Genomic DNA, 18,801 nt, shown 5'->3' on the forward strand with positions numbered 1-18,801 from the left:
GCGCGTGTTCGAACGGTGCCAACCGCACGCGAAACGGCCGCCCCTAGCACGATTCCGGCGAGGTCCCGAGCGCCACCGCCATTGATTTGGTCGCCGGAGCCACTCCGGCGCCAGCCGCCGACGTGGCTGGCCTGGGGCCACCCCAGAGCCACTGCCAGTGGGCCCCGTGGGTCCCAGTTGACTGGGTTGACCCAGTCAACTGCTGACCAGGCAGCCCAGTGCCACTGACTGGTGGGCCTCGCCCCTAACACTAATTAAATTACTTAATTTAATTAAATTTAAATTGATTACTCACTGACAGTGGGCCCATGTTATCTAATTAGTTAGATTAATTGAAATTAAACTCTGTTAAGGCCACTGTCTATGACAGGTGGGACCCATTGGTCAGTTTGACTAGTCAAACGGGTCAGCTGACTGCTGACGTCATGCTGATGCATTGCTGACGCATTAATAATTTCTGTTAATAAAAATAATTCCAGAAAATGGTTTAATCTTTGAAAAATCATATAAACTAATCCGTAACTCGGATGAAAATACTTTCTACATGAAAGTTGCTCAGAACGACGAGACGAATCCGAATACGCAGCCCGTTCGTTCACCATACGTCCCTAGCATCGTGAACCTGCAACATTTCGCCTCCGGTCCATCTGTCCGAAAACGCGAAACATCGGGAATACTTTCCCGGATGTTCCCCCCTTTCGCCGGTATCACCTACTACCGCGTTAGGGCACACCTAGCATCACGCTTTGTCATGTCATGCATCGTCATGCATCTGTTTGCATTGTATTCATTGTTTCTTCCCCCTCTTCTCTCCGGTAGACTACGAGACCGACGCTGCTGCTGGTGCCCCGACCGACTACGCTGTTGACGACCCCTCCTTGCCAGAGCAATCAGGAAAGCCCCCCCCCTTGATCACCAGATATCGCCTATTCTTCTCTATACTGCTTGCATTAGAGTAGTGTAGCATGTTACCGCTTTCCGTTAATCCTATCCTGATGCATAGCCTATCCTTGCTACTACTGTTGTTACCTTTACCTGCAATCCTACATGCTTAGTATAGGATGCTAGTTCTCCATCAGTGGCCCTACATTCTTGTCCGTCTGCTGTGCTATACTATCGGGCCGTGATCACTTGGGCGGTGATCACGGGTATATACTTATATACTCTATACATGATACCTGTGGTGACTAAAGTCGGGTCGGCTCGTAGGAGTACCCGCGAGTGGATCTTGTGATGGAGCGACAGGGCAGGTTGAGACCACCTAGGCGAGAGGTGGGCCTGGCCCTGGACGGCGTCCGCGGTTACTTCAAAATAACACGCTTAACGAGTTCTTGGTATTTGATCTGAGTCTGGCCACTTGGTCTATACGCACTAACCAACTACGCGGGAACAGTTATGGGCACTCGACGTCGTGGTATCAGCCGAAGCCTTCGTGACGTCAGCGACTGAGTGGCGTGCGCCGGATTGGACTGGAACGCCTACTAGGCTAGGTCTGCTTTCGGCCGCGTTCGCAACATGCAGGTGTGCAATGGGCGATGGGCCCAGACCCCTGCGCCACAGGATTTAGACCGGCGTGCTGACCTCTCTGTTGTGCCTAGGTGGGGCTGCGACGTGTTGATCTTCCGAGGCCGGGCATGACCCAGAAAAGTGTGTCCGGCCAAATGGGATCGAGCGTGTTGGGTTATGTGGTGCACCCCTGCAGGGAAGTTTATCTATTCGAATAGCCGTGTCCCTCGGTAAAAGGACGACCCGGAGTTGTACCTTGACCTTATGACAACTAGAACCGGATACTTAATAAAATACACCCTTCCAAGTGCCAGATACAACCCGGTGATCGCTCTCTAACAGGGCGACGAGGAGGGGATCGCCGGGTAGGATTATGCTATACGATGCTACTTGGAGGACTTCAATCTACTCTCTTCTACATGCTGCAAGATGGAGGCTGCCAGAAGCGTAGTCTTCGACAGGATTAGCTATCCCCCTCTTATTCTGGCATTCTGCAGTTTAGTCCACTGATATGGCCCTTTACACATATACCCATGCATATGTAGTGTAGCTCCTTGCTTGCGAGTACTTTGGATGAGTACTCACGGTTGCTTTCCTTCCTCTTTTCCCCCTTTCCTTTCTACCTGGTTGTCGCAACCAGATGCTGGAGCCCAGGAGCCAGACGCCACCGTCGACGACAACTCCTACTACACTGGAGGTGCCTACTACTACGTGCAGCCCGCTGACGACGACCAGGAGTAGTTAGGAGGATCCCAGGCAGGAGGCCTACGCCTCTTTCGATCTGTATCCCCGTTTGTGCTAGCCTTCTTAAGGCAAACTTGTTTAACTTATGTCTGTACTCAGATATTGTTGCTTCCGCTGACTCGTCTATGATCGAGCACTTGTATTCGAGCCCTCGAGGCCCCTGGCTTGTATGACTTATTTATGTTGTAGAGTTGTGTTGTGATATCTTCCCGTGAGTCCCTGATCTTGATCGTACACATTTGCGTGCATGATTAGTGTACGATTGAATCGGGGGCGTCACACCTCTGCTATTGCCTAGGTGCGCAAGAAAAACTGTGGAGTTGCTCAGGCTTGGACTACACACGAGTTGCCTGGTGAACTTAGTATTTTCTATATGTGGCCGCTTTATCTAGATACCAAGTAAGGATGAGACTACACATGAGTTGTCTGGTGAATGCATTGGAGTTGCACAAAAACACCCCAAAAGTTGCTGGCTTTTTAAGTACAGCTCCAGTGCATATAAGTCATATGGTTGTTTTTCTTTTTCTACCCCAACGGGGTTTGTTGGGTGAACTTAGTCTTTTTTTATATGTGGTTGCGTTTATCAATACTCGAAGTTCTTTGTTGCCACCTCTTTGTTACAACAGAAATGGTTGGCGCAGTGGGGACGGACGACGTCTCCTCCTTTAGGCGGCATCTAGTTTTGGACTTCGTATTTGCTCGGGAGTAGCAGAGAGGGCATTGTCAGATAGTGGTTGGTGGTTGATCATTGGGTTATTATCTCCATTTGTAGTGCGGACTCTTTGTCCATCGCGGGGGCCTCAACTAGGAGGGGCGAATTCTGCTCCTCATGTCGTCTGAGGAGATGGGATTTGGCTTCATGTTGGAGGGAGCAATTGGCGCTAAGGAGCCTTGAGAACACCCCCTCGTCGTTCGGTTTTGGAGGATTTATGACGTAAGGACTTGTTCAAACAAATTAGGTGACCGTCAGTGTCTAGACAGGTCTATTCCGACATTTTTTGGGGTGATTTTGATGATCCACGTTGGAGTTGTCCTTATGGTAGGCGATTTAGAGGTGAAACTAGTCAATTGGCAGTCATGGTAACCAACTTAGAGAGGATCCTCCGTTGATAGGTAGTCATACTAGGGGAAAAGGAGTTGCTTTTCTATAGCACTAAAGTTGCCTGCGTAACACACGAAGTTGCTCGGAAAAAAAAGTTCGTCGAAACCTACTCATATGAGATCTAGTTTTGAAAAACTCGTTATGAGAAACCCAACGGTGAAAACGGATTTGAATTTTGACATTCTAATAAAAAATTACAAGTTTTTGAAGTTTTTGATCCCCTAATAAATGCAGATGGGATAACCGTGGTCCATTTCTGGGCTGTCCTGACGGAGCCGCGCGGCTGGCCCTTCCTTTTGGGGAGAGCGCTCGCTCCCGCGTACTGGCGCTCGGGCGCCAGGTAGTCACGTCCCTGAAAGTTTGTGGCAAGCCTGGTGACCTTGCCAAAGGAGCGGAGAATGGCTACGAGGTGGTCAACATTTTGTGTGGTAGGAGTGACCAAGATGGCCGCGTCATCAGCATATAAGGGTCACCCTCCCTCTAATATTGTGCAAAAAGTCATGTTCCATGGCAAGACATAAGGGTCACCCTCCCTCTAATCTTGTACAAAAAGTCATGTTCCATGGCAACATCGAGGATCTGCTGCAGAGGGTCAATGGCGAGGACAAAAAGCAGGGATGGTGGAGTCACCTTGCCTCAGTTCTTGACCATGGATTTGATTTGAATATGTGTAAAGAAAGATCGGAAAAGTTTTGATTTAGTTGAGGTTTTACAAGATTTGATTTGATTAAGTTAATGCAAGAGACATAAGTGAGGGAATATCGAGGCGCGGGGTAGTTTGGTGGACGTACGCACATACAATCCCCAGAGGGGTTGAAGATGTACTACACCGAACACTGCAAAAGAATCCTCCGAATTCCCTTCCCTTGGCTAGATCTCAGCCTCCAGATCCACGTACGGACGCTCCAGTTTATCTAACACGGCAACCGGCGCTGCCTGTTTCCCGGTGATCAACTGCCCGAAGCTGACGGGCTCCGTGAACTTTGTCACCGCCGCGCCGTCGAACATGGCGGCAACGGCTCGCTGGTAGGCAGCCTGCGTCCCGTGGACCTTGTCCCAGAACACGTACCCGTCGCGGTCGGTGCAAAGGTTTGAGCTCGCCGAGCAGTCGAGCTCCGCGTTGAGCCTCCCTCCTCCGCAGCACGCACTCGTCGCCTCCTGCAGTCCTGATGATACCGATCCAACAGTTCATGTTCCAGTAATCGATTGGTGCCTCAGAGGTAACCGTGTATAGATTAGCCGAATGTTTCCATTCTACTACAATATACTCCCTCCGTCCCATAATATAAGAGCGTTTACTAGTGTCAAAAATGTTCTTATATTATGGGACGGAGGGAGTAATTTTGGTTTTCCAGACCTTGTAATAGAAATTTTGAAGAAATTGACCCTTGTTGCATCGAGAGTCATGCAAAGAGAACTAACTGTTGTCCAGCTCCGGGTTGGTGATCATGTCGGAGAAGATGCCGTAAATGCTGGCGATGGAGTACTCCATGCCTGGCATCGAAGCTGCCTTGGCGCTGGCCATTTCAAGCCGGAGTAGGGCGTTGAACCGCCGGGCCAGAGAGTTGGCAGCGGCGTCGCACGCGTCATCATGTCCAAAGGAAGTTCTGCAGCCCGGCAAGCATCCGATGGGCAGCGCGTCCAGCAGTCCTAGCCTCCGTGCCCCCAGCCTGTACAACTCCTGCTCACATATTGTGTGTGTGCATAGGTGCGTTTGAAATTGCGTGGGTCAAAGAGATTTCAGGTGTCCAAAACTTGTTGATTTTAAACATGTGTGGTTCTTTTGGTATTCTGGCAAAATGTTACGAAAAGCAGTGAGGTTAAAATAACATCCTTGACATTGAGATGAACATATTGATAAGATTTCATTTTCAAAAGATGAACATATTGATAAGATTTATCTCATTTTCAAACCAGAACTCAAATGTGACCCGTCTCGAAACCAGCTCAGATCTGCCGTTAATAGCAACCAAGATTTTTGCCCCCCATTGTTCACAAGAACCTACCTTGATGTGCTTGAGGTAGGTGGTGACCATTTTGGCGATGTAGGCCGATGCATCACTTCTGGTTGCCCTACCGTCACCAAACGCCAAGAAGTCGTTGCCTGCAGTGCTGATGAGGAATAGGGACTGGGACAGCAAGCGATTGACCCTATTATTTCCCAGCTTGTTGGCCTTGATCATGGTCGCCTTGGTGTCAGCAAACATCTTGACCTGTTCTCGGAGCGTGATCGTGCCGTTCCCCTACATTTTATTAGGCAGAGGCCACATGTAACTGAAAACATGGACGCATTCTCTAGAATGCAGTTAATTTGGTTCATAAGGATATGTCAGCAATAAAATTAAAATTTGAGAATTATAACATATTTTTATGAAAATCCTGATGATATTGTTTCCATTTGACAAGTCACAATAATATTTCTACATTTGAATGTCAAAGTTAGAGAAGCTTTACTGCATGCTTTATAGCACATCATCTATCTTGAACCAAGATAGTAAATGTCAATCAAGCTTAATTCACAACAAGTAGTCACCCTCTTCAGACTTCAGGGTCTAATTTGCACTGCTGATAAACATAACGAACTAAGATATGTGCAGAAATAAGAGGTGTTGATTGGGCAAAATCATACTGTGTGTGGATGGTGACTCGAGTGATGTAAGTGCAGGTTCTAAATTATGTACATTTGTACATACATACAGTGTCGTCAAGGATTCCTGATCCACCGGAAGCATAATTGGCCCCAACGTGGCTGCTCAGGAGGTCGAGGCTCGCTTGCGGTGTCAAGGAGAGGTAAGCTAACGGGCTCATGTCAAACCCCACACGTTGTGCTGCGTACATATACATAAATAAATGTATGTATTAGTATTACCAAATTGGAAAGGAAATAAACAGATCGAATTTCAAAATAAAATGATAATAACTGTAACATTGGAAAGACAGTATGCAGCATTCAAGTGACTTGTTAGACCTCTTGTAGTGGGAAGTATCATAAACGAGTATCATGGACATTTGTATTGAAATCTGGGTGCTGCAAGGGACCGTGCGCATCGACGACAATGATTTTGGAGGAGCTACGATGCCCATGTGGTGGTCGAAGGGCGGTCTCCTGTGACGAGCCATTGTATTCTATGGCCGAAGAGCGGTCAAGTTTATGCCTCCGGGACATGATGGCAGAGTTAGAGGCAGTGCTGCTTCAGGGTGGAGTCAATGGCATATTCTACTGTGGAGGTCTCATCAGACAAAGTGGTTTCATCCCCGGCTGGCGAGATTGGTTCCATTTTTGAGCAGATTAGACCCAACTGCAATCTTTCATCTGTGATCAGGGTACTCTTTGCAAGAATCCAGGATAATGGGCTGTTTATATGAGCACCTTTTTGTAAATTGTATTGCCCACCACTTTATATTAGGTCCTGTTTGTAATTTTCCTGCAAGTCTTTTATGCGCCCTTCCCTTGCTCAAAGAAAAGAAAATAAATAATGGGCTGTTTTGGCAAATATTTGAGCGAGCTGGCACTCAAAATATCAGAAGGCATCGTTTAATGTGCATCATCTCAAGCAGCTTGGCAACTACAGTAGTTCATCTAAATCGGCACAAGGATTGTGAGGAACCGGATCAGACTAAATTAGCGTCAGATCTGTGGGCTAACGAGTAAAGACAGTGTGAAGTACAAGCACAGCGAGTGCACATGGTCTGCGCAACTAAAATTAGCTTCAGACTTACCGATGATGTCGGCCAGGTTGTAGCCGTTGGTGAACCTCCCGGTCCGTCCGCCGGGGATCGCGCGCGGCAGGTCGACGCCGCAGGGGGAACCCGCCCTGGGCGCCGGCGGCGGCAGGAAGTCGTTGTTGCCGACGTCCACGAGGGAGTCGCCGAACACGTACACGGCGGGGACTGCGCGACGGCGAGCCTCGCTCTCGCCGTCCGCCGAGGAGCAGACGACGGCGGCGGCTAGCAACAAAGCAGCGCCCGCCGCCGTGGACATCTTCCTCACCGTACAGGTAGACCCGATGGATCGGGCGGTGACTGAGCAACTAGCTGATCATCAGCTGAGGGTAGCTCCATGCCTACACATCATCATCATCATCTTGATTAATGTGAGTCGTTGCCCTGTCGACATGCCATTGTGGTGGAGGAGCTGACACGTAACGTGGCTGACTGACGTAACCCATGCGCACTTGTGGTAGGGACAGTGCTGATAGATTGCTTTGGATCGGATAGGTTAGATGATTCCGATGAACCTACCTTCTGCTTGTCCAGACGAGGAACTCCCGGTGCCGGCCATGGTGACGGTGGCCGGTGATGGCAGAGAGTGGATGGCGGCGGTGGTGGAGCTTCCCGTGAGCACCGCGCTAATCCTAGATCGGTAGGGATTGTAGGTGGGGATTGTGGCAGCGATTAACCTCGTAAGTCGTGCCCCGGCCCCCACCTCTGTTTATATAGCGCGGGTCACAGGGGCCCACCAACCATGGTTTGGTTGGGCGCCCCCGATCAGGGCGCGAGTCAGGGCCCGTTCGACCCGTTGGGTTCGAACGGGAGAGAGATCAACCTAACATTCTCCCCCTTGATCTCAACTTTACTTTTAACTTTATACTTTCTAGTTTATTTGTTTCATCACATATTGGTACATAGAGCATGTTTCATCGTCACGACTTAATTGCCGTTAGAATCATACAGCTACAACATACGTTATGTTCAGAAACAAATTCTGTTCTTTTTGGGCCTATCCAGGAATCATAAGGCTTTCCCTTAAACCCATGCCCTCTTTTTTTACCCCCTCGAACAAATCGAAATGATTGAAGTTTTTCTATTTGGAATCGTGTTCCTTGAACACATTGGGTGGTAAGCCTTTCGTTAGCGGATCCGCAAGCATATCCTTTGTCCTTATATGCTCGAGACTTATAATTTGATCTTGGATTTTATCTTTCACAACATAATACCTTATCTCTATTGTTTTGGCAGCATTACTCGACTTGTTGTTGTGAGCATAGAATACCGCGGGTTGGTTGTCGCAGTACATCTTTAGTGGTTTGTGAATACAACCTACCACTTTCAAGTCGGGTACAAATTTCTTTAGCCATATCGCCTGCCCCGTGGCTTCGAAGCATGCTATGAATTCTGCATACATCGTGGATGATGCAACTATCGACTGTTTGGAGCTTTTTCACGAAATAGCTCCTCCGGCGAGGGTGAATATGTATCCTGACGTGGATTTTCTATCATCTCTGTCCCCCGCAAAATCTGCGTCTGAATACCCTTTTATCTCTAGGGAATCACTTCTCCTGTATATTAGCATGTAGTCCTTCGTGCCTTGCGCATAACGCTATGCTTTCTTTACCATCTTCCAGTGCTCTAGGCTTGGATTCTCTTGATATCTACCGAGTACCCCCGTGATAAAAGCTAAGTCAGGGCGAGTGCACACTTGTGCATACTGTAAGCTGCCAACTGCCGAAGCATATGGTACTGCTTTCATTTGATCGATCTCATACTGGTTCTTGGGACATTGGAATTTCCCAAAACTATCGCCCTTGACTATTGGAGCATGTATGGCTTTACTCGCATGCATATTATACTTTTTAAGAACCTTTTCTAAATATGCTTTCTGAGATAGTCCTAAGACTCCATTGTTTCTATCTTGGTGAATTTCTATGCCCAAAACATATGATGCTTCACCAAGATCTGTTATGTCAAAATTTGAGGATAAGTATTTCTTTGTTTCTTGTAGTAGACTAACATCACTACTAGCAAGTAGGATATCATCCACATACAAGATTAGGAAAATATATTTCCCATTTTTAAACATTGCATAAATGCAATTATCCTCAATATTTTCTTTAAATCCAAAACTTTTAATCGTTTGATTAAACTTTAGATACCACTGCCGAGAGGCTTGTCTTAATCCATAAATGGATTTCTTCAGGCGGCATCCCATATTTTCCTTGCCTTCCATGATAAAACCCTTGGGTTGTTTCATGTAGACCTTTTCTTTTAAATCACCATTCAGAAATGCCGTCTTAACATCCATTTGATGTAACTCTAAATCAAAATGAGCAACTAATGCCATTATGATTCTGAAGGAATCTGTTGAGGATATAGACCCTGGAGTCACCCGCCAGGGGGGCCGGGTTACTCTAAGGGTCATTGCCAGAAGCCCGGAGTTAAGTTCTAAGATGATGGGCCAGAGATGGGCTGAGACCCGGATATGGCTTAAAGCCCGTAGTTACTATCATTGTTATAGTAGACTTGTAGTGTAAGGCAAGTATTGTTTAGAGTCTGAGCCGGACGCTCTTATGAGCCGGCCGGGTCTCTAAGGGCTGCTGGGCGTCAGCCTCCCTATATAAAGGGAGGACCCGGCAGCGGTTTAAGGGGGACAACAATCTCATCGAAAGCCGGGCATAGCTGTTTAGCTCCCTGGCGATCGTAACCTTAATCAATAACACCTCAAACTGGACGTAGGCTTTTACCTTCACCGTAAGGGGCCGAACCAGTATAAATCCTCGTGTTCCTTGTCCCGCATAACCCCTTCAAGCTTCCTAGTGGCGATGGCTCCACGACTAAGTCCTAGCTCGAGGACATCTGCCGTGACAATTCCACGACAGTTGGCGCCCACCGTGGGGCCAGCGCACGGTGGATTTGAGTTCTTGAAGGGCGGCTTCGAAGGGCTCAAGGAATATGCTGTGGGACGGATGACCAAGAGTCGTCGCGGCAAGCTCTACATCGACGATGCGGACTGGGGCCCCGACGCCGGCTCAATTGAGTACGGGTACCGGGTCCCCTTTGGCGCAATTCATGTCTTCATTGGCAAGATTGGTGAGCCGGGCCCCGAGCCGGATCTTTGCGCCGACCTCATTGAAACGGCTCAGCGCGCACAACCCGCCCGGGCCCGGCCTGCCTTAAGGCGCGCTTTTGTGGGATGCATCCATGGAGGGCCGTCTGATCCATCCGGGTCCGGTGATGAGGCGGCCGCCGGCTCTGACGGCGAGTCGGCCACTGATGAGTCAAACTCATTGTACCAACTTCAAGATGGTAGGCTCATGGGTTGTTCCGACGGTGACAGTATTCCGGACCTTCTTGAGCCACCAAGTCAGGTTGGAGTTTTTATGGCTGGTGCGCAGCCTGTCCAGAACCCCGCTGCTGGATCGGGAAACCCGGTGCCTTCTCCGGCTCAGGTGCTGATGGATCTCACGGACAAGATGACGGCCCTGTTAACCGCCACGGTTGATCCGGCGGATCAAGTTCAGCATGATGCGGAGGTGGCACAGCTAAAATTAGATCTGATAAAAGCTAAAGAGGATCTCGCAGCGGAGGGGATCAGGCTGGCTGCGGAGCGGGCGGCTCTCGACGCCCGGACTCAGCTGATTCAAGCGCAGTCCTTCCAACTCACGATGGACCAGAACGCGGCCAACGAGGTCATGAGAAGGAGGCATCAGAAGGCCCAGTCTCGACTCCCGCCGGTTTACGATCCACGCAATCTCTTCAACACGCCTCGTGCAGGGTCTAGTAACCCGCCAGGGGTCATTGCGCCCGGGTCTGGACCCCTTATTCAGCCACGAGTGATGGGGCCTCCCCAGGTGCCCCCTGCCCCGCCTCAGTATGTACCAATACCCCCGGGTCATTATGATAACCCGCTAGAGAACATGGTAGCTGCGGCAGCACGGCTGGCGGCTCTCCCCGTTGATGGCAATTCTCCGGCGGCCATCGAAACCCGCCGGGTCAGGGAACTCCTGCAGACGGCACTAGCGCAGCAAGAGGCGTACTCCTATAGCCGCGACAGGATCCACTCGACCCCTCGTCCAGGCCAGAGCCCGAGTTACAGCCGGCACATGGTCTCAGCAACCGGTTCAAGTAATGTACGACGCCATGACCCGCCCCCTGGCCATGGCCCGGCTCTTAATGGAGCCTTCTACGCAACAGGCCAAGCGCGGCAAGAGGCGGAGCAGACGCCTCAATTGACGGCTTATCAGACCCCCCCCGGCTTATCCGACGACGTCCGTTGATGTGGGAATTTCTACCAGGACCGGGGGTGTCCCTTGTTTGGTACCAGCCATCCGTAATGAACGTCTACCTAAGGACTTCAAGGGCCCTAGGAAGGTGCCTAACTACACAGCGGACTTACAGCCTACAGCCTGGATTGAGAGTTATGAGATGGCTATGGAATTGCTGGAGGTCAGTGAGGCGGCCATGGCCAAGTATTTCACCATGATGTTAGATGGAACTGCCCGCACGTGGTTGAAAGGATTACCGCCGAACTCCATTGGGTCTTGGGCTGAGCTGAAAGCCCGGTTCATTCAAAACTTCAAAGATACCTGCAGGCAATCTATGTCAATTGTGGACTTGACTAACTGTAAGCAGCAGGAGGATGAGTCCACGACCCGTTGGGTTCGCCGGGTCAAGGAGATCATACATTCATCAGATAAGATGGATGCCGGCTCTGCAGTCTTAATGTTGGAACAGAACTGTCGCTTTGTGCCCCTTAAGATGAAGCTCGGGCGGCTCAAGCGTGACTGCACCGATATGGGTACCCTAATGGCGGCTCTTGTCAAGTACGCCGATTCCGATGGTACCAAGGATCCCCCTTCAGACGATGAAAGGGCAGGGAAGGGAAAGAAGAATGGCAACGGCAAGGGTCCTCAGTTTAACCCGGGGAACCAAGGAGGAGGCAAGCGTAAGGCCGAGGGCAGCCTAGAGTTTGTAGCCAACGCCAACTCCCAAGGTAATAACCAGCGACGCAAGGGGAGGCCCCCTCCCCGAGGCGGCGGGTCAGGTCCAACGCTGGAGCAGCTGTTGAATGAACCATGTCCAAGGCACGGCTCTAGAGAGAAGCCAGCAACTCACCTGTGGAAGGATTGCGCGATCATGAAGGCCTTTAAGAGCTACAATGGCCCGGGCGGCGGCTCAGGCGCCGGCGGCTTTCATGGCCCGGGCGACGGATCAAATTCCGGTCCTCAGAACGGTCAAGGGGGCTTTAATCAACAGTCTGGCCAGGGTCATCAACAGCAGCAGGGGGGTTATCAGACCAACCCAAAGCAGCTTAGCGGTGGACAGTATCATGTGTTCACCACCAGTTTGTGCAAACGGGATCAGAAGCTTCACAAGAGGGCTGTTAATGCTGTTGAGCCGGCGGTTCCACGCTACTTGCGGTGGTCTGAGCAGCCTATAGTGTGGAGTAGGGAGGATCACCCTCCCCGGGTGGATAACCCGGGCCACTTGGCCTTAGTGGTGGCTCCTCAGGTGGGAGGCTATAAGTTCACAAAGGTACTCATGGATGGAGGCAGCAGCATCAATATCCTCTATTATGAGACTTTCCATCGTATGGGGCTAGTCGATAAGAACCTCAGCCAGTCAAACACTATCTTCCATGGTGTGGTACCCGGTAAGTCGGCTTATCCAGTCGGCAAGATCAAACTGGAAGTGGCTTTTGGTGATGAGAACAACTACAGGGTGGAGAAGTTGACCTTTGAGGTGGTCAAGATAAGAAGTCCGTACCATGCTATATTTGGACGGCCGGCTTACGCCAAGTTCATGGCACGGCCGTGTTATGTGTACTTACAGCTCAAGATGCCGGGTCATAATGGGACCATTACGGTTCACGGCAGCCGGAAAGTGGCTCTGGAGTGTGAGGAAGGTGATGCAGCTTATGCAGAGTCTGGTTGCGCCACAGAGGAGTTGAAGTTTTATAAAGACAATGTTGACCCAACAGATATGACCTCTCTGAAAAAGCCAACCACGGAGAATGAACCAGCAATGAAATTTAAGTCAGCTGACGAGACTAAACTTGTTGATTTTGTTCCAGGTGACTCGTCTCAGCAGTTTAGCATCAGTGCAAATCTGGACCCGAAATAGGAAAGCGCGCTCATCGAGTTCATCCGTGAGAATAGGGACATCTTCGCATGGAAACCTTCTGACATGCCAGGTGTACCTAGAGAACTCGCTGAGCACACTCTCAATGTTGATCCGAAATTTAAGCCGGTCAGACAGTTCCTTCGGCGGTTTAATGAAGAGAGGCGAAAAGCTATTGGGGAAGAAGTAGCCCGGCTCTTGGCGGCCGGGTTTATCGTTGAAGTCTTTCACCCAGAGTGGTTGGCTAACCCGGTGCTCGTACTTAAGAAGAACGGCACCTGGCGGATGTGTGTGGACTACACGGATTTGAACAAGGCGTGTCCGGCTGATCCTTTTGCTCTCCCCCGTATTGATCAAATCATTGATGCTACGGCAGGTTGCGCACGCTTAAGTTTCTTGGATGCTTACTCCGGGTATCATCAGATTAAGATGGCAGTTAAGGACCAAGAGAAGACGGCGTTCATCACTCCCTTTGGAGCCTTCTGCTATGTGTCTATGCCCTTTGGACTCAAGTGTGCACAGGCGACTTACCAGCGTTGTGTACAGAATTGTCTTCATAAACAGATCGGGCGCAATGTTCACGCTTATGTGGACGATATTGTGGTTAAATCCATCAAGGAGGAAACCCTAATAGATGACTTAAGGGAAACCTTCGATAATCTCCGGGTCTACAAGATGATGCTTAACCCGGCCAAGTGTGTTTTTGGTGTTCCTGCAGGCAAACTATTGGGCTTCTTGGTTTCTGACAGAGGCATTGAGGCTAACCCGGAGAAGATCAAAGCCATCACTTCCCTGGCTAAGCCGGCGTGTATAAATGACGTTCAGCGTTTGGCGGGTCGCATCGCTGCTTTAAGCCGGTTTATAAGCCGTTTGGGTGAGAAGGCTATGCCTTTATATCAGTTGATGAAGAAAACTGATACCTTTGTCTGGAATGATGCAGCTAATACCGCTTTTGAGGATTTGAAAAAGCAGCTGGCAGAACCCCCCGTCCTTGCTGCTCCGGTTGATAAGGAGCCCTTGCTACTGTATGTGGCGGCAAACGCACGGGCCGTCAGCGTGGCTATTGTGGCGGAGCGCAAGGAGGCGGGCAAGGAGCATCCGGTTCAGCGGCCGGTTTATTATGTCAGTGAAGTGCTCATTGAGTCCAAGCAGCGGTACCCGCATTGGCAGAAGCTTGTGTATGGTGTGTTCATGGCGAGCCGGAAGCTTAAGCATTATTTTCAGGGTCATCCTATCACTGTGGTCAGTTCTGCCCCTCTTGGTGATATTATCCAGAACAGAGAGGCCACAGGGAGAATTGCTAAGTGTGCTATAGAACTTGGACCTCATGGTCTCAAATATGTGCCACGCACTGCTGTTAAATCTCAGGCTTTGGTGGATTTCATCAACGATTGGACAGAGTCACAAGTGCCTGAGCAAAAGCCGGATAACACTTATTGGACTGTCCACTTTGATGGGTCCAAACAGTTGGAGGGCTCGGGGGCTGGTGTTGTATTGGCTTCCCCTAAAGGTGACAAATTCCATTACGTGCTACGGTTGATGTTTCCTTGCACTAATAATGCGGCTGAATACGAGGCTTTGCTCCACGGTCTTCGGGTGGCTAAGGAGATGAGCTTAAGCCGGGTAAGGTGCTTTGGTGACTCAGACTTGGTGGCTCAGCAAGTATCAGGCACCTGGGACTCTAAGGATCCTCTCATGGCGGCTTATCGCCGCGAGGTTGATGCCATTGCTGGGCACTTTCAAGGATACCAAGTGGAGCACATTGATCGCAGGAAGAACGAGGCGGCTGATGCTTTAAGCCGGCTAGGCTCTCAGCGAAAGCCGGTGCCGCCTAACACTTTTCTGGATGTCCTGTACAACCCCTCGGTTAAGTTGCCTACAGAAGAGGACTTGGCTATCCCTGACCCGGAGGCACGACTGGTGGCGGCTCTTCATGTCATACCAGACTGGACAATGCCATATCTGGCTTATATAACCCGGGGAGAGTTGCCTAAGGATGAAACTTTGGCCAGACAAATCACCCGGCGGGCTAAGTCAATGATCGTCATCGATGGCGAGTTGCATCATCGCAGTGTTTCAGGGACATTTCAGCGTTGTATCTCCCCTGAGGAAGGTCAAGAGATCTTGCGCGAGATCCATGAAGGGGATTGTGGCCATCATGCCGGTTCAAAATCTCTTGTGGCCAAGGCTTTCCGTCATGGTTTTTATTGGCTGACGGCTCACGCTGATGCAGAGGACTTGGTCAGTAAATGTGATGGTTGCCAAAGGTTCTCACGACGGGCTCATGTGCCGGCTCAAGAGTTGAGGATGATCCCAATCACTTGGCCCTTTGCGGTCTGGGGGCTTGATATGGTGGGGCCTTTTAAACGATCCAAGGATAAGAAGACCCACCTCTTGGTGGCTGTTGACAAATTCACGAAGTGGGTGGAGGCTGAGCCAGTTAGCAAGTGCGATGCAGCCACGGCGGTTCAATTTATGAAAAAGGTGATTTTCCGCTTCGGCTTTCCGCACAACATCATAACTGACAATGGCACCAATTTATCCAAGGGCGCTATGGAAGAATTTTGTCAACGAGAACATATCCGACTTGATGTTTCCTCAGTGGCTCATCCCCAATCCAATGGTCAAGCTGAGAGAGCTAACCAGGAGATTCTGAAGGGCATCAAGCCCCGGCTTTTGGTCCCTTTGCAACGGACGCCGGGTTGTTGGGTGGAGGAGTTGCCCTCCGTCTTATGGAGCATCAACACTACTCCTAACAGGTCTACAGGCTTCACGCCTTTCTTCATGGTTTATGGAGCAGAAGCAGTCCTCCCCAGCGACATCCGTCACGATTCACCTCGTGTGGCGGCTTATGTTGAGACGGATAATGAACAGGCACGCCAAGATGCTCTGGACTTGTTGGACGAACAGCGTGAAGTGGCAGCAGCCCGTTCAGCGATTTACCAACAAGACCTGCGCCGTTATCATAGCCGCCGGGTCAAATCCCGGGTCTTCCAGGAAGGCGACCTTGTGCTCCGGCTCATCCAGGATCAAACAGATGCACACAAGTTATCCCCACCTTGGGAAGGGCCCTTTGTGGTCAGTAAGAACTTGCACAACGGGTCTATTACCTCATTGATATTCGGGAACATAAAGATTCGCGTAAATCTGAGGAGGAGACCGTCGGCCGTGGAATATAGCTCAGCTTCGGCCTTACTACACCTGAGCTGCCGGCTCTCGTGGTATACATATTTATCTCAGACATGTATATATTATGATAAGCAATAAAGCAAGGCCTCTGTCCTTTTTTCTCCCCCAATTATGCGTGTGTTATTTTTACATGCTGATTTAAAGGAGGATCCGGCTTATGATCGTATTTGAGTCTAGCCGTAAGCAGTAAGGTCACTTGGGGGCTTCCTGTTCAAACATGGGTCGTATTCGAACCAAAGAGAACATAGCTGTCGATACCCATTTGATTGGCAAAGTGCCGAGCTCGTTGGGAAGTTAACTTTGATCATGTTTGAATCACAGTTTAACCCCTCTGAGAACCGACGTGGATCGTATTCGAATCAGCGCCGTTAAACAATTTTAAGAATCACTTGGGGGCTTCCTGTTCAAACATGGGTCGTATTCGAACCAAAGAGAACATAGCTGTCGGTACCCTCTTGATTGGCATCGCCACATCCACTGGGGGCTATATGATTGTATCCGAATCTTGGCTTAACCCCTTTTGGGCCGGGTCTCTGGTCATATTCGAACTGGAAGCCCCTAAGTTCTGATTTATCACAAGTTTACTCTGATTATGACAAAGTGTGCATGGCCGGGTTTCACCTGCCGGCTTACTTCTGGGTTTATCTTGTTAATTGAACATCATGGATGTTATCAAGGCAAGTCAATTAGAGTTAAGATGCCAACCATGCTACCCGGGTTATTTAATCCGGAAGTATGCTTACAGGCCGATAAGTGTGTTATGATGGCTATGTTCAGAGTGTAACTAAGGTCCAGTCCTTTTTGATTCATATTCCAGGTTATCCATCTCAAACACCTGCTTCTCAGGGTGGTAAGCCGCCTTGAGACTTGTGATTTGTCTTTCTATGCAGATACTTAAAGGCACCTTTTAAGGTTAAGAAGGACAAAGGGATAATTATGACCCGGAGGAATACCAAAAGGATAACTTCAAGGGATTTCAGCATTCATTACATGCACGATGGCACGGCAGAGATAAATTGTTGCACCTATTCTATTACAAAATTCATCAAGTCTCAAGGATGGAGCGTTGGTCAGTGAACCGCCAGCCGCTTTATGATGCCTGTTGAGTTGAAGTCCCCGGCTCGTTCCTGTCTTCTGCTCCGGCTGATCCCAAGACCTCGAAGGTTGACGACTTCCAGTTGATACCGCTGAGAGCTTCGAACTGGACTTCTTCGTCAATCAACCCGGCCGGGTCAATCTCCGGGGCGAAGGTGTGCTGACGAGCCGGAGGAATCAGATTGAGAGCTTCATAGCGAGGGGTTGGAATCCTCTGATTCTCCGCGTTGTACCCCGGCTGATACTTGGTTAAGTCGGTGTCATTCCCGATGAGGGTGGCCACCGGGCGTACAGCCTTCACACATGCCGCGAAGTCCTTCTGGTCGAAGGCTGAGCCGTCTTCCTTCAGGCTTGGGTAACCCAGGGCGATGTCTGCCGGGTCTAGCTCCGGCAAGAATGCCTTGGCCCGGCTCAGCGCGGCGATTGCTCCGGCTCTTGCGGAGGCTCGGCGTAGCTCCTGGATCCGCTGCGGCAGAACGGCGAGCCGGCGCAGGACTTCGGCCAGATGGGTTGACACCTCGTTGGATAGGGCCACCACAGCTAAGGCGCGCTGTGACCCGGTGTAGAGTTGTTCCACCAGGGTGTACACGGCCTTTAACTTGGTGACCACGCTCTGATTGAGGTTGGCACTCCTGGGACCTGTTTAATAAAGATCAGATAAGCCGGTGACAAGGATGCATCATAACATATACAGACTTGATGAAAGCCGGCGAGGCGACTTACCGAAGATAGCAGCCACCATTTGGGAAACCTGGCGCTTTAGGCCGGAAAGTTCAGCGGTCTTCTCAGTGAGGGCCTTTTCCGCCTGTTCTGCCCGGGTCACCAGTGCGGCTTTCTCTTCAGCCCAGGCCTTCCGCTCAGCATTAAATTCGGTCTTCAACTTCTCTTGAGCGGCGATGCTGGAGACAAACTTGGCGTTTGCCTTCCGGGTCTCCATCTCTTGTGTCTTTAGCCGGCTCTTGAGATCCGCAAGGTCCGACTCTAATTTCTTGCCAACAGCCTGCATATATTTCCGGATTATTAACAGTCATTCTATAAGTCCCAAGCGCTTTCCAAGCAAAGACACTTGGCACTTGGGGGCTAATGCATATTGAGCGTATCTATCTACGTGTTGCCGGCTTAGTTGAGTAAGCCGGGGCCTAAGTCTACAACATATTCAAGTATAAGTTGTCGACTTGGGGGCTAGCATGACAAGGGTCACTATGCAGAAAGTAAGAAGACAACAGAAGGATACCTCAGATTTTTGTTGGATCTGGTTGACCATGGCGATCTCGGCGTCCCGGTTCTTGTGAACTTGGTTGATGTAGCCAGAGACGAGCTCTCCAATG

General features: G+C 50.1%; 1 protein-coding gene across 1 annotated transcript; it reads right to left on the reverse strand.

The window, feature by feature from the left end:
* Positions 1–4,023: 4,023 nt before the first annotated feature.
* Positions 4,024–7,470, reverse strand: LOC123119717 (GDSL esterase/lipase APG). Its single transcript, XM_044539618.1, has 5 exons — positions 7,073–7,470; positions 6,050–6,180; positions 5,359–5,595; positions 4,775–5,033; positions 4,024–4,518 (listed from the first exon to the last, which is right to left on the reverse strand). The coding sequence occupies exons 1-5, from the start codon at positions 7,332–7,334 to the stop codon at positions 4,223–4,225; spliced, it is 1,185 nt and encodes a 394-aa protein (XP_044395553.1). The 5' UTR covers positions 7,335–7,470; the 3' UTR covers positions 4,024–4,222.
* Between the last annotated feature and the right edge of the window lie 11,331 nt (positions 7,471–18,801).

Source organism: Triticum aestivum, chromosome 5D (genome assembly GCF_018294505.1).
Source record: "Triticum aestivum cultivar Chinese Spring chromosome 5D, IWGSC CS RefSeq v2.1, whole genome shotgun sequence".
Taxonomy (NCBI): domain Eukaryota; kingdom Viridiplantae; phylum Streptophyta; class Magnoliopsida; order Poales; family Poaceae; genus Triticum; species Triticum aestivum.

Excerpts from the sequence above, each read along its gene's own strand:
- LOC123119717 (XM_044539618.1), bottom strand. The coding sequence starts at position 7,334 with ATGTCCACGGCGGCGGGCGCTGCTTTGTTGCTAGCCGCCGCCGTCGTC. Across the intron at positions 5,596-6,049 it reads CAGGAATCCTTGACGACACT|GGGAACGGCACGATCACGCT; the intron begins GTATGTATGTAC and ends AATAAAATGTAG. Across the intron at positions 5,034-5,358 it reads CCTACCTCAAGCACATCAAG|GAGTTGTACAGGCTGGGGGC; the intron begins GTAGGTTCTTGT and ends ATATGTGAGCAG.